Below are 14,172 nucleotides of genomic sequence, written 5' to 3'. Positions count from 1 at the left end.
CCGCCTACCACCGAACTACCATGAAACAGAAGTCAGGGACCCTGTAGACTAGACCAGTTCACCCGGGCGTCATGATGTAGTGCGTGGTCTCGGCCTGGCTGTCTGGCGTGTGGGGCAGAGGCTGTACTGGGGGAGCCCTTCCCCTGGGCCTTATTTCCACAAGGCAGAATAACACCTCCCATTTCAGAACAACCAAACAATAATTACATTAGAGACTAGGCAGTGTTGTGGCAGCAGTAGATTAAGAAGAACAGGGCAGAAACAATGCTGTTTGTCTTTTTCTTGAGATAAAATTATAACAAGAGAAATGCACAATGGGTTTCTCAAAGTAATCACATTTACAGCGACACCGTGGGCAACCCTTCTAATCACTCTGCTGAATTCTGCTTCCCGCTTCTATTTGGAAACGACTGCATTTGTTAGAGGAAAATCATGCCTGTGTTCTCAGTGTGCCGCTTTATCTGTTCTGTGTGCCAGGATTCACTTTTGTTAAATGGACACAGAGCCAGAGACAGCACCTCAGATGATGGCTCCCTCCCATTTGCCCACCTTTCCTTCCAAGGACGCCCCAGCAACACGTTCAGGACAACGTTGATGGGAATGTTGCCAATTTCATCTTCCAGAGGGAGAAATGGAAGCATCAGGCCTTTAAAACGTTGTCAGTTTATGTTTGGCCCTGATGCTCAAGGCTTCGGGATCTGTATCTCGTGATTCTAACCTTGCTTTGAAGCCAGGGGAACCTCCCTTCACTAACAGAGGAGGGGATTCCATGTCTTTATTTCCTGAGTTTCCTTTTCAAAGTGAGTAACCCTCAGAACAGAGAAGAAATGCTTACAGACAGAGTTACCTGGGTCTTTGTAGATACTGAGCACTCCCTTGAAGTAATGAGGTAAAAATCTTTCCAGTAAAAGCAGCACGTCTTCCAACTCTTCGAGAATCCCCACAAGCAGGAAGTTTTCATTCACGTTCAGCTTTGCTCTTTCAAGGGCCCACTCACCAGGCTCCCTTTATGGATAGAAAAATGATTTTTAAATCAAAGGTTGGTTTTCAAATGCAGCAACAACATGCTGAAAGTTTCTCCCTTCTCCTACCTGTCCCCATTCACAAAAGTCCAAATCCCACTTCCTTCAGGGACCAGCATAAATGCAGCATCTCCAGCCATGGTCCAACTGGCCCCTGCCCTACCATCTCTCCTCCAGCATCATCGCCCCTGCATAGTGCCAGGCCTGGGCTCCTGAGCTTAGTGAGCCCCAAATAAATGTTTGTTATATGGGCCCAGGCAGCTAGATATCAACAAACGCTGATTAGAATGACTTATTTATTTATTGGCCACACTGCAAAGCATGTGGGATCTTAGTTCCCTCACCAGGGATAGAACCCACGCCCCCTGCACAGTCTTAACCACTGAACCACCAGGGAAGTCCCTAGAATGACTTCTTAATAGAAGGATCAAACCAAATCCATAAAGTGAGAAGTTCAGGCATAGGAAACTTACTGATATTGATTTCTGTAGAAATCAAAATAGGTGTCAGGTCATGACTGCTAATCATCTTACTCTTTTGAGAAATTTAAAGACAAACTTTTAAAATTATTATTACAGAGGGAAACAGCCTAATTTGTATTTGTAAGGCAGATCTCTGTGCTGACAACACTATAAGGAGCCCAGCCTATGAATCTCAGGAACTAGGCTCCAGGCCTGGCTGGTTTTTACCATCTAGGGGTATTTGGAAAGCCAGGATTATTTTTTGAAAAATTTTAAGTAATCCTTATTTAGCTCAAATAATTGTTGTCAAGGTGGGAGAAGGCGACATTTTGAAAGTGTTCTGACGATCATCACGCATGGACCAAGGTAAAGCATAAGTCCTCGCCCCAAGACTGGGAAATATACAATTTAAAATGTACTTTAAGGAGTTAGAATCATGTTTCTCGGAATATATACGTTCATTGTGTCAGAAAGGGAGCCATCAGGCCCCAAATCTTCCCAGGATCTGAAGCCCTGACCCTGAAGCAGAAGGCATGTATTACAGAGGGGCAGGTGGGTGAGGGAGGCCTCCTGAACTCAGGAGTTTATGATGAAGCTGACACATCTAGCCCCAGAATTCTGACCATAAACAAAGTGGTAAATTCAGCAAAACGTCAGTAATAACTAAGCAGCAATCACAGTGTCAGCAAAAAGTACAATGAATAAATAAAGTGTAACTTGATACAGCTGTGTGTCCCCTGCTCCCAACCCCCGGTCTCTTTGGACCTTCTAATCAACCTCTCCTTTGGAGGGAAATGTCACTTCTGGCATTGGGTTTATTTTCCACCAAGCAAAGATAATATTCATCATTACCACCATTTCTTCTGGAGGCTACACATGTCTAGTGTATAGTGAGTTTCCAGTGTAGCTGGATCAGAACTACCTGGGGAGGGGGTCATAGTAGCCTGGACCCCACCTCAGAGACTGGGATTAGGTGGGGATTCCTAAGAAGTTCCCCAGGGATGCAGAGGAGGTGGGTGGACCACATAAAGTGTCTGAATAAGTCACCTTATAGAGAAGGGTCTGGCATCCAAATAAGGCTGAGAAGTGCTCACTAAAAGTACTTTCTTCTTCTCTTTCTAAGTGTCTCAGGAGAGAGACACTCTGGAATTTTCCAAGTGAGCATCCCTGTTTCGACCCAGTTAGATACACCACACCTGCAAGGACACCCATCAATGAAGCTGTCACTGCAGAGGAGCAGGCTGGGTGCATCCCCCTGGGTTTTACTATCTCATGAGCTGGGTAATGACAGGTGTATGTTAAGAATGAAGAAGAGTTTGATTGGCATTTCAGTTACACAGCTTTAGGGGTGGTCCCCAAGGCCCTCTCCAGACCTTGCTTTGTTAATTTCCTTATTTATAAGACATTCAGTGTCTCAAACATGATCTTGAGAGATTAGCAATAAATATTAATGGAATTCCAGAAGGTAGGGAGGCTGGGGACACAGAAGGTGCCTGAGCAGTGCCAGCTGGTAGGTTTCCTACCATTGTTGTCCACGTAAGCATGTCATGAGCCTGTTTTAGTCTTTACCTGCATCTGGGATGCTGTCCACAGAAATACGGAATGATGTAAAATAACCTGGGGTTGGAACACTCAGGGTAGTTTTCAAGAATACACTCATTGATGTCCTAGAAGAGAAAACACAGCAGTGAGATGGCTGGTGGGCTCTGCAGGGCTCTGCCAAGCGTCAAGAGGGTAAGCAAAATTGATACTTAAGTGACATGGAAATGCTTTGAGAAGATGTAGAAAACTGATGGAGTTCATGAGATTTTCTTTTTTGCCTCGCACCAGCCTGCTCCACTGGGCAAGGTGCACACACGGTCCCAGCATTTCAGAGAATGTTTATTCTGTTGAATTAACTGAATTTTTGTGTTTCCCCATGGCCTGAAGTCTCTGCCTGGATCACAAGCATCTTGGAGCAGTCCTGCTGGCTGTGGCTAGTTGTGGCCCCAGCAGTTATGAGAAACTGGAAAGTATATAGTGGGCATTTAACAAATATTTGTTGAATGGATTCAGTATGATTTAATTCTTAGTTCATCCAGACTTCATCAGAGATCCCTATACAGACAACCCTATAGAAATGCGTTTCCCTGTGTATCCACATGTCCAAAAAATACTTGTCATTCAGTTGCTGAGTCGTGTCTGACTCTTTGCAACCCCTGACCCCATGGATTGTAGCCCACCAGGCTCCTCTGTCCACGGAATTTCCCAGACAAGAATACTGGAGTGGGTTGCCATTTCCTTCTCCAGGGGATCTTTCCCACCCAGAGATTGAATCTATATCTCCTGCTTGGCAAGAGGATTCTTTACCACTGAGCCACATGGGAAGCACATAACAAATACTTAAGTACTGAACATAGTTACATAAAGGGTTTGTAAATTTTGGAGGGGCTGTAAAACCATTTCTAATGTTATATTAGGTTAGAAAGTAGCCGGATTGTTTGCCTATTCACATTCTCTCACTTTCAAAGGCAACAGTTGTGATTTCCAGATAGCAAATTTGTAATTTCCGGACAGAAGATTTCTTTTCTATGAGGCTGCATGTGGGGTCTTTTTCAGCATTACTGGAGCTTACAGTGGCTTGATGGGAGATGAAAAAGAAGGCTAAAAATCCACTTTCATTAAGGCAGATTACATTGAATACCCCAGATAAGACATGTCTGTGGAGAAGGAAATGGCAACCCACTCCAGTATTCTTGCTTGGAAAATCCCATGGATGGAGGAACCTGGTAGGCTACAGTCCATGGGGTCACAAAGAGTTGGACATGACTGAGTGAAAAAAAAAAGATATGTCTGGTTCTTAGGTATTTCTAAGGAGAAAAGATAACCCAATTTACAAACAAACCAAAGAGCTGTGGGATGCTTTTCAGAAATATTACTGGCAAGGCGGATTAAGAGTGGTCCCATGGCCAAAGGAGTTTATAAGTCAGTTGAAACCACTGAATCTGATATGATTTGTGTAAGTGGTTAGTTATTAAAAAATTTTTTTTTAGTTCAAGCTTGTAGTTGGAAAACCGTAACTTAAATGTCTTTTTTCCTTTAGGACAACCTTTTCTTTTCTCCCTCATGCTTCTTTAGTTTATGTAATAATTAAATAAATTACACAATTACAATAACGAATTCAACTGGAAGAAAGAGATTCAGCAAACATGGTCCCACAGTAAGTGGAGTTTATAAGTCAGTTGAAGCCACTGAATCTGATATGATTTGTGTAAATGGTTAGTTATTTAAAATTTTTTTTTAGTTCAAGTTGGTGGTTAGAAAAACAAAACTTAAACATCTTTTTTTTTTTAGAACAACCTTTCTTTTCTCCTTCATGCTCCTTTGGTTTATATAACAATTAAATAAATTACACAATTCAACTGGAATAAAGAGATTCAGCAAAAAAAGGACTGTAGTTAAACACTTGGGCCTATCGTGGGAAGCAGAGGTGTGTAGTTCCCAGGCAGGAATATAGTAGAAGCAAACAGTGAACAGTGAACGTCAGCACATCCAGCCATGCATGACGTGAAGGATGGTTAAGAGCACCTCATTGTGTATGAAAGCCCATTAAAAATGCAGGATGTCAGACCCAAAATACCTTTCTAGGAAGAATTCGACACAGAGAGATGTATGTATAAGACTATTCATTGCTATAAGATTTATGACAACAAAATACAGCCGAGCTCACAGTTCATTAACGGGGGATTGATTCACAGAGCAGTTCTGGTGCATTCCCACCAGGAAACACATACGGGGCACCCAGAAAGGAGAAGGAGGATCTACATACACTGTCCTGAAAACTTTTCCTGATGTTTGCAGATGAAACAAAGTCGATTATAGGACAATATGAACATGTAGGACAACATAAAAATAAACTTATGTGTTTACAAAAGGACACAAATATCTGGAAGGATAAACACCAAACTGTTCAAAGAAGTTATTTATGGTGGTAGATGTAATGGAAGGTGACAATATATTGAACTTTTACTTTGATTCATTTTTGAAATGTTAGCTTTTATTGTAACGTATGTATTTTAGTTTTATCATCAGAAAAGTTTGAAAGCTACACATTGTAAAGGGCTTCCCTGGTTGTTTAGTGGTAAAGAATCTGCCTGCCAATGCAGGAGATCTAAGAGACTAGGGTGCGATCCCTGGGTTGGGAAGATTCCCTGGAGGAGGAAATGGCAACCCAGTCTGGTATTCTTGCCTGGGAAATCCCATGGACAGAGAAACCTGCTGGGCTATACCACACGGGATCACAAAGAGTCAGACACGACTTAGTGACTAAACAACAACAAACACATTGGTAAACAAACTAAAACTCGTGTAGGCAAGTGACTGGGCTTTGCTTTGAGGATGCTCACCCTCCAGGGATCCTCCAGCAGCTGGCATCCCCCAGGGACCTCAGCCTCAGGTCAGAGTGCCCAGTAACTGGGCTGGGGTCAAAGGGAGGGAGCCTGGAGCCGGGTGAGAAGCAGGGCACAGGACACTCCAGTGAGGGCCGTCATCGTCAGAGACAGAGGGTCTGTCCTCTGAGGTTGAGACTTCACAGTAAACGGCTGAATAATGCGATGGTGATTTAGGGGGTGTCCAGAGACCCTGCCCATACACAGTCAGCCCCCCAGAGACCTGCATTAGCACCAGGGGTGGGGTAAGAGAGTCCACCAAAGCCTCCCACAGAAACTCTCACAGCACCTGCGCTCCTCCGAGCTCACTTTCCAGTTGCCTTTTAATAAGAACTTGTGTAATTGTTTGTTTAGGTGGTGAGTCCAGGAGAGCACAGATGTCTGTTCACTGCGTCTCCAGCGCTTAGCACCCTGCCTGGAAAAAGCAGGGCTGCAATAAATACTCAGTGAATGAATGGGCAAATGGCAGAGGGAATAAGCCAAGACATACAACTGCCACACCGTCCCCAGAGATCCTGGCCCAGGAGCTCACAGGAGCGGGCAGAGGACATCGGCTGGTGGGGGCGGGGAGGGCTGAGAACTGCAGGGACCTCGGAAGGACTTTCCTCTATTGGAATCCACAAATAACCTCCGGAGGTCAATTTATGGGAAGACATAAATTCCGAGTTCAAGAATCACTGTCAACCTTTCTTTCTTAGAGCAAGACATGTCCCGGGAGATTTCAAAGAGTTCCATTTGAGCCCATTAGGTTGATGAATGGTGTTGGCCACAACCAGCTTATGGAAATGCTATAGGAGGGCATAAATAAAAGATGACTCAGGTGTAAGGCCAAGCGGAAGCCGGAAATGAGCTGTGAAGACCCACGCACTTAGCTGCCTGCGGCTTAGCCACAGCGCCCAGTGGTGTTGCTTCCCGGCAGCTCAAGAACTTGTGGCCTCAGGAGGCTGGTCTTGGTCACTCACATGGGCCACACTTACTGGAACCCAGATCTTCAGCAAGTGACCTTTCAGTGTCCTGGGCCACCAACTGTGACAAGTGTCAACACGGCTGCTCCTCCGGTATCCTGCTCTGATGGGCACTGTCCAGTCCCCCCGGGGCCATTTGGTTTTCCACTAGAGTTAATCATTTTATCTTTAGTGTTAGGCTTTACTATCTTCTGTTGTTTTACAATCACCTTTGTTCTCTTCGTACATACACAGTTTAAAATGATTATGCAATTTAATTTTTTTCTTCCCATGCAGTACTTCTAGGGTAAGGTTGCTTTAAATGAAAACCTTAATATTTATTTTAAAATCTGTTCTAAGGTCATCATCATGGTGATGACTTTAGCCAAACTGGACCCCTTGCCAGTGCTTGATCTACGATTTTCTTATCTGGTCCTTGGATCTTGGTATCTACCACGGCAACCCACGAAACACTCTCCTGCCCATCTAGCTCACTTTTAAGATTGGGTATAAACATAAGACCCCACTCTGACCATATTCTCAATTTGTTAGGGAAATGAGATATCTTGTATAAACACACTTTCCAGATAACTGAGTCCATTTAACTGCCAAAGCTACAATAAAAAGGACCAGTTTTGGTTGAAATTTATTCTAAACTATGCTATTTTTGAAAGTGTACACTTACACCCTCTAGGTTTTCTTCGTGGGTTCATCTTCCTTCACTTTGATCTTTTAGCAAAATCATCTGTTGGTTTGCTCCTGTAACATTTCCACTGGCTGGACTGTGATGAATAACACTAAGTGCCAAAGGCCCCACAGCACCCAGTGGAAACCCCAGTCACTACAGCGGGATCCCTGGGCGTCCTCCCTGATTCCTCTCTCACCGTCATTCTCCACGTCACTTAACGGCCCCACCCTGCAACTTGACCCCTGAAAGGTTTCTTAATCTTCGTTCTCCCACCCATTCCACCCCTCAATTCCCACTTAAGTCATCCGCCGCTAGGTAGTATCGCTTCCATTTCTTCTGCCCAAATGCACTCTGCACAGAGTTGCTGCACTAACTCAGCTGAAATACAAATTCATCCACATCAGGCCCCTGTTCAAAAACTTTGAAGAATTCTTACTGACAATGCAGTGGAAATGACAATCAGGCAGCTGCTACTGCTGCTGTTGCTTCAGTCGTGTCCGACTCTGTGCGACCCCATAGATGGCAGCCCACTGGGCTCCCCCGTCCCTGGGATTCTCCAGGCAAGAACACTGGAGTGGGTTGCCATTTCCTTCTCCAATGCATGAAAGTGAAAAGTGAAAGTGAAGTCGGTCAGTCGTGTCTGACTCTTAGCGACCCCATGGACTGCAGCCTACCAGGCTCCTCCGTCCACGGGATTTTCCAGGCAAGAATACTGGAGTGGGTTGCCATCAGGCAGGGCACCTGTTAAAAAATGTTAATTCCCAGACAGGCCCTCCAGAGTGCTTGATGTAAATGGGTTCTCTGGGGACCAGGCTAGAAACCTCCATTTTAAATGAAAAGCTGGTTACTGTTCATGAGCAGCAACATTGTGCCAGTAGGGAATTCCATGCCTGGCTCTTCCGTCTCCCTTGTCTGCAATTTCCTTCTCCCCTGGTTCCATTGGAGGCCCAGGTTTTGGCGGCAGTCCAGGGAGAATGAGAGTTAGCATACTCCAGTCCACTTGTAGAGAAAGAAAGGCTCCAGAAGCTGGGGAAGAATTCAGGACCTGACAGCAGTTTCAAGGTAACTCCTGGTGAACCCTCTGAGTAGACAAAGCACATGTAACTTACATAGTGTGGTTTGCAGCATTCTCAGCATCCTTGGTCCCCAGTCAAAAAAATCTCCCCGCCCCTTACCAGTAGTCCTGGGACTTTGCTCATTTAGTAAGACAAAATAAGTGGAGTCTCTAGTACGTTTCTCATTCATTCCATGATCTTTCGTATCAAGCCCTCTCCAATCCTATGGCTAACCTGGGCCCAGAAAGGAAGGATCCAAGAAGTTTCATAAAAAAAGAAAAGTTGAGGTATACATGGTCCATGGTGGGGGAGCTGTACCCAGATGGACAGGACTCCAGGTCCCCCAGCCCTATCCAAACTGGAAGAGCTGTGCTTTGCCTGGGTTTATGTATTGGGCTTTTTATAAGATTTCAGTTGATACAAAGGTTTTAAATCTGAAAATCATTATTTCAGACCAGCATACAGAGGCTCAAGATATTGGAACAGCTAGCAAGAGTCCCCCAACACCCCACCCTTCCCATTGCCCTACATAAGCAGGTGATTCCAATCCTAGGGCCCAAGAAGTCAGATCTTACTAGCTGGGTCATGACTGGGTCCTATGATCAAAGAGCACCTTGTGAAAAAAATCACCAGTCTAGGAAAATAATTTTTCTTCTTCCTTTTCTTCCTAAGGCCCAAGATGTTGAGAGTTCTGTTCTTCCCCCTACCTCACCCTTTGAGCTTCCCTTATAGCTCAGTTGGGAAAGAACCTTCCTGCAATGCAGGAGACTCAGGCTTGATTCCTGGGTCGGGAAGATTCCCTTGGAGAAGGAAGTGGCAACCCACTCTAGTATTCTTGCCTGGAGAATCTCATGGAGAGAGAAGCCTGGTGGGCTACGGTCCATGGGGTCACAAGAATTGGATATGACTTAGTGACTAAACCACCACCACCACCTCACCCTTTAAGGAAAGAGGGCTACCAAACCCATGCCAGCAAGCAGAAGAATAGGTTTCATATGTATACAATAGTGTTAAACACTACAGAGTATCTATATTCTACAGGTCAAAAATAGATGGTAACGATGACCCTAAATGCGAGGCAGCAAAAGAGACACAGATGTAAAGAACAGACTTTTGGACTCTGTGGGAGCAGGCGAGGGTGGGATGATTTGAGAGAACATATTGAAACGTATATTACCATATGTGAAACAGATCGCCAGTCCAGGTTCAAAGCATGAGAAAGGGTGCTCAGGGCTGGTGTTCTGGGATGACCCTGAGGGATGGGATGGGGAGGGATGTGAGAGGGAGGTTCAGGATGTGGAACACATGTACACCCATGACTGATTCGTGTCAATGTATGGCAAAACCACTACAATATTATAAAGTAATTAGCCTCCAATGTTCTTGCCTGGAGAATCCCAGGGACAGGGAAGCCTAGTTGGCTGCCGTCTATGGGGTCACACAGAGTCGGACACGACTGAAGTGACGCAGCAGCAGCAGCAGCAGCCTCCAATTAAAATAAATAAATTAATTTTAAAAATACAGGCCCTCTTTTATTGAAAAGAAATGTTATAATTTTGGTGTATAGTGTCAATCCCTTGGTTATTTTAGTTTTCATTATCAATTGTGAATGAATAGAGGTCTTTTGAACCTTAGAAAAGCTGGGAATGAACCCGGCCTTCGGGAAGGCACACTGCACACAGGTGGAGTGCTGGGCAGACTTCCCGAATTCAACTCTCTGAACCTTTTGAAAGCCACACCTGCCGGGCCAATGCTGTTCCAGGCTCCTGGGCAGAAGGGACTGCCAAATATGCAGAGTTTTGCCAGGCTGGGTGGTTATTTTATTAGGCAAATAAATGTCTACAGATTCTAGTGTAAAAACACTGGGCCTAACCCAGTTTTGTACAAACATTTTCAAAAGTAAAAGTGGAATTCATTATCAGTCACTCCTTTTCATAATTACAATTTTTTTTGGCTAATAATCGTTTCCCTTCCTTCTACATATAACGTCTGGAATATCTGCACCAAGAATGTCTTTAAGCAGAGGTTAGGCCCAGTGGATTTATGAAATCTTTGGATACCTTAAATTTTATACAAGTGGGACATTTTATGGAAGTCCATCTTGAAAAATTTTTCAGGCATAAATTTTTATAGAATAATGAATCATGAGAACTGAATTCAGCGACTAGTGGGAGGAATACTCAGGAATAAGAGGTAGAAGTGAAGTCGCTCAGTCGTGTCCGACTCTTTGCGACCCCATGGACTGTAGCCTACAAGGCTCCTCTGTCCATGGAATTTTCCAGGCAAGAGTACTGGAGTGGGTTGCCATTTCCTTCTCCAGGGGATCTTCCCAAGCCAGGGATCGAACCCAGGTCTCCCGCATTGCAGGGAGACGCTTTACCGTCTGAGCCACCAGCGAAGCCCCTAAAGAGGTAGAGAGGGCTATTAATTCTTTGATGCTGTTGATTAGAAATGAAACACAAGATAAACTTTACCTGGGATTCTGATTTTAAACGTTCAGCCAGAATTTTCTTATAAAGTTTACATCTATGATCCCCTGATATAGTCTAAAGCAATCTGATTTTGTGTGTGTGCGTGCTAAGTTGCTTTAGTCGTGTCTGACTCTTTGCGACCCTATGGACCATAGCCCTTCAGGCTCCTCTGTCCATGGGATTCTCCAGGGTTGCCATTTCCTACTTCAGGGGATCTTCCTGACCCAGGGATAGAACCCATGTTTCTTTGTCTCTTGCATTGGCAGGTGGGTTCTTTACCACCAGCATCACCTGGGAAGCCCCTATAAAATCCTAGGTTGACAATTATTTTCCTCAGCACTCTGAAGATATTATTCAACTGTCATCTGGTATCTACTGTCGCTGATGGGAAATCTGATTATCAGCCTAATTATGCTTCTTTCACTAGTCATCTGCTTTTCTTCCTTTTCCTTGATATCCTGCAGCTTTATTTCAAAATATTTGAGTGTAAATTTAACTTTGTTTATTCTCTTCAGTTCTTATGTATGCTTTCAGTCTGAAGAATCACACCTTCGATTTTAGACTATTTTATCTTTCAATAGCTTCAAATACTGCTTCCCTACCATGTCACCATTCTCTTTTTGTGAAACTCCTATTGACTGACTGTTGGAAATTTATCACCTTTCCCGCATCTTTTAACTGCTCCTTCTGTCTATTTCTTTCTCTCTCCCTCTTGACATTTCTGAATTGAGTTTTGATCAATTCTTCATGCCTACTTTCTAATTCATAAAGTTCCTCTTTCACTCTACTCAGTTAAAAGTTTATTCCATTTCTTAAGCTTTTATTTCCACGACCATCAAGTTTTTATTTCAATTACCATATTTTTCATTTTCAAGATTTATTATTAATTATTAATATCATAATGTTCTTGTTTCCAGTGTTTATCATATAATTTCCTACTCTTAAAGGAAGTTATTCACACTTTTATCTTTTCAACATCCTAGGCATACTTATTTTAAAGTCTTTGCCAGATTGTTCTGTAAAGATAACTGGAATGAATTTCTATCTCAATAGTAGATTTTGTTGCTTTTCCTTGTATTAGAGTTTTTTTCATGTGCTTGCTTAGATTATTTGCCCTATAGGTTCATTTTGAGTTCAGTTCAGTTCAGTTCAGTCGCTCAGTCGTGTCTGACTCTTTGCGACTCCATGAATCACAGCACGCCAGGCCTCCCTGTCCATCACCAACTCCTGGAGTTCACTCAAACTCATGTCTATCAAGTCGGTGATGACATCCATCCATCTCATTCTCTGTTGTCCCCTTCTCCTCCCGCCCCCAATCCCTCCCAGCATCAGAGTCTTTTCCAGTGAGTCAACTCTTCGCATGAGGTGGCCAAAGTATTGGAGCTTCAGCTTTAGCATCAGTCCTTCCAATGAACACCCAGGATTGATCTCCTTTAGGATGAACTGGTTGGATCTCCTTGCAGTCCAAGGGACTCTCAAGAGTCTTCTCCAGCACCACAGTTCAAAAGCATCAATTCTTCGGCGATCAGCTTCCTTCACAGTCCAACTCTCACATCCATACATGACCACTGGAAAAACCATAGCTTTGACTAGATGGACCTTGGTTGGCAAAGTAATGTCTCTGCTTTTTAATATACTGTCTAGGTTGGTCATAACTTTCCTTCCAAGGAGTAAGTGTCTTTTAATTTCATGGCTGCAATCAGCATCCGCAGTGATTTTGGAGCCCAAAAGAATAAAGTCTGACACTGTTTCCACTGTTTCCCCATCTATTTCCCATGAAGTGATGGGACCAGATGCCATGATCTTCGTTTTCTGAATGTTGAGCTTCAAGCCAACCTTTCACTCTGCTCTTTCACTTTCCTCAAGAGGCTCTTGGGTCCCCCTCACTCTCTGCCATAAGGGAGTGGCAGATTCATTTTCACTCTCACCCTCTCTTCTTCCTTCCAGCCCCTGTCCTTCCCTAGTGGCTCTGCAGTTACTCCTGTCAGGACTCCTGGCACTAGACCAGAACCAGGTCTCATTTGAAGTTCCAATCCTATGAGAATAATGGGAATATTCTCTTAGGGAGTGAAAGTCCATTTTGAAAATCTTTTCAGGCATACATTTTTATAGAATCATAAATCATGAGAACTGACTTCAGTGACTAGTTGAAGGAAGACTTAGGAAAAAGAGGTAGAGAAGGCTATTAGTTCTCTGATGGGAATAATGGGAATAACAGATCTGGTTACCAAGAAGGAAGAATTTGGTTCACTTCCTACTTATGAGGCCATGATTCTGTTTTACTCCCTCTCTAGGTTTATCCTTTAAAAGCCATAGTTCCAGTGACAGGGCAGGGGCCATTTTGTTTGGCTTTCTTTGCTAGAGAGTGAGGGAAGAATGGCTGTCCACCTCAGGCTGTGGCATGGAGCCCAAGCTGCCTCCATCTTGACAGGGAGCCCAGTGCACGGCTGCCACAACCTGATTCTGGACCAGAGATCAGCCGGCCTGTGATTCCACTGCTGCTCATTCCTCTGATACTCTTCCAGCCTTGGGCACACTCTTTGTATTTCCTTTTTAAATACTCTATCTATCATTGTTATGTGTTTGAGGGTCAAGGGAGCATAAAATCAGTATATCATCTTGCTTGGGGTCCTGCATAGGCTGTTCATGGTTTTTTTTGGTTCCTGCAGGAAGTTCTACTGCGAGGAATCCTGAGTGTAGAAGTGCGGGGGATGGATACAGAGAGTGCATCTTGCTGAGTCAGAGGAAAGAAGCTTGGTAAAATGTCAAGGCCATGCCAAAGCAAGGTCACATGTTTATTGAAATGTGATCATTTCTGCTTCATAAGGATGTCAGAGGCACCGGGCCGGAGCACAGTTTAAGCCAGACCTCAAACAGTGTGAGTTCTGAGGATTTTTCTTACAGATCCTGAAAGACATTAATATATCATAGCAATGATTCTATTATAATGGCATTGCTTTGAGTCTTTTAATTGCTTCAAGTGTTGCCAAAAGTTCCAATATTTGAAGTAAACCACAAACATGAAAATGGTGTAATCTTCCCTCTACATTTTCTTTATTAGCATGATACAGGCTCTAAACTTTTGGAAGAAAAGCTTCATGCCT

General features: G+C 43.8%; 1 protein-coding gene across 1 annotated transcript in view; it reads right to left on the bottom strand.

The window, feature by feature from the left end:
* UST (uronyl 2-sulfotransferase) overlaps positions 1–14,172 on the bottom strand; it is a 316,076-nt gene that overhangs the window by 51,462 nt on the left and 250,442 nt on the right. Inside the window, exons 6-7 of the mRNA XM_055433861.2 lie at positions 3,053–3,150; positions 848–1,005 (exon numbers count right to left, since the gene is read on the bottom strand). Coding sequence (XP_055289836.2) covers positions 848–1,005; positions 3,053–3,150 — 256 coding nt within the window. The remainder of the gene's footprint in view (positions 1–847; positions 1,006–3,052; positions 3,151–14,172) is intronic.

This window comes from Moschus berezovskii, chromosome 10 (assembly GCF_049115385.1).
Source record: "Moschus berezovskii isolate FMDL1 chromosome 10, NW_MosBer_1.0, whole genome shotgun sequence".
Taxonomy (NCBI): Eukaryota; Metazoa; Chordata; class Mammalia; order Artiodactyla; family Moschidae; genus Moschus; species Moschus berezovskii.
The sequence above is the reverse complement of the archived record's forward strand: the minus strand, read 5'-3'. Positions and strand labels throughout refer to the sequence as shown.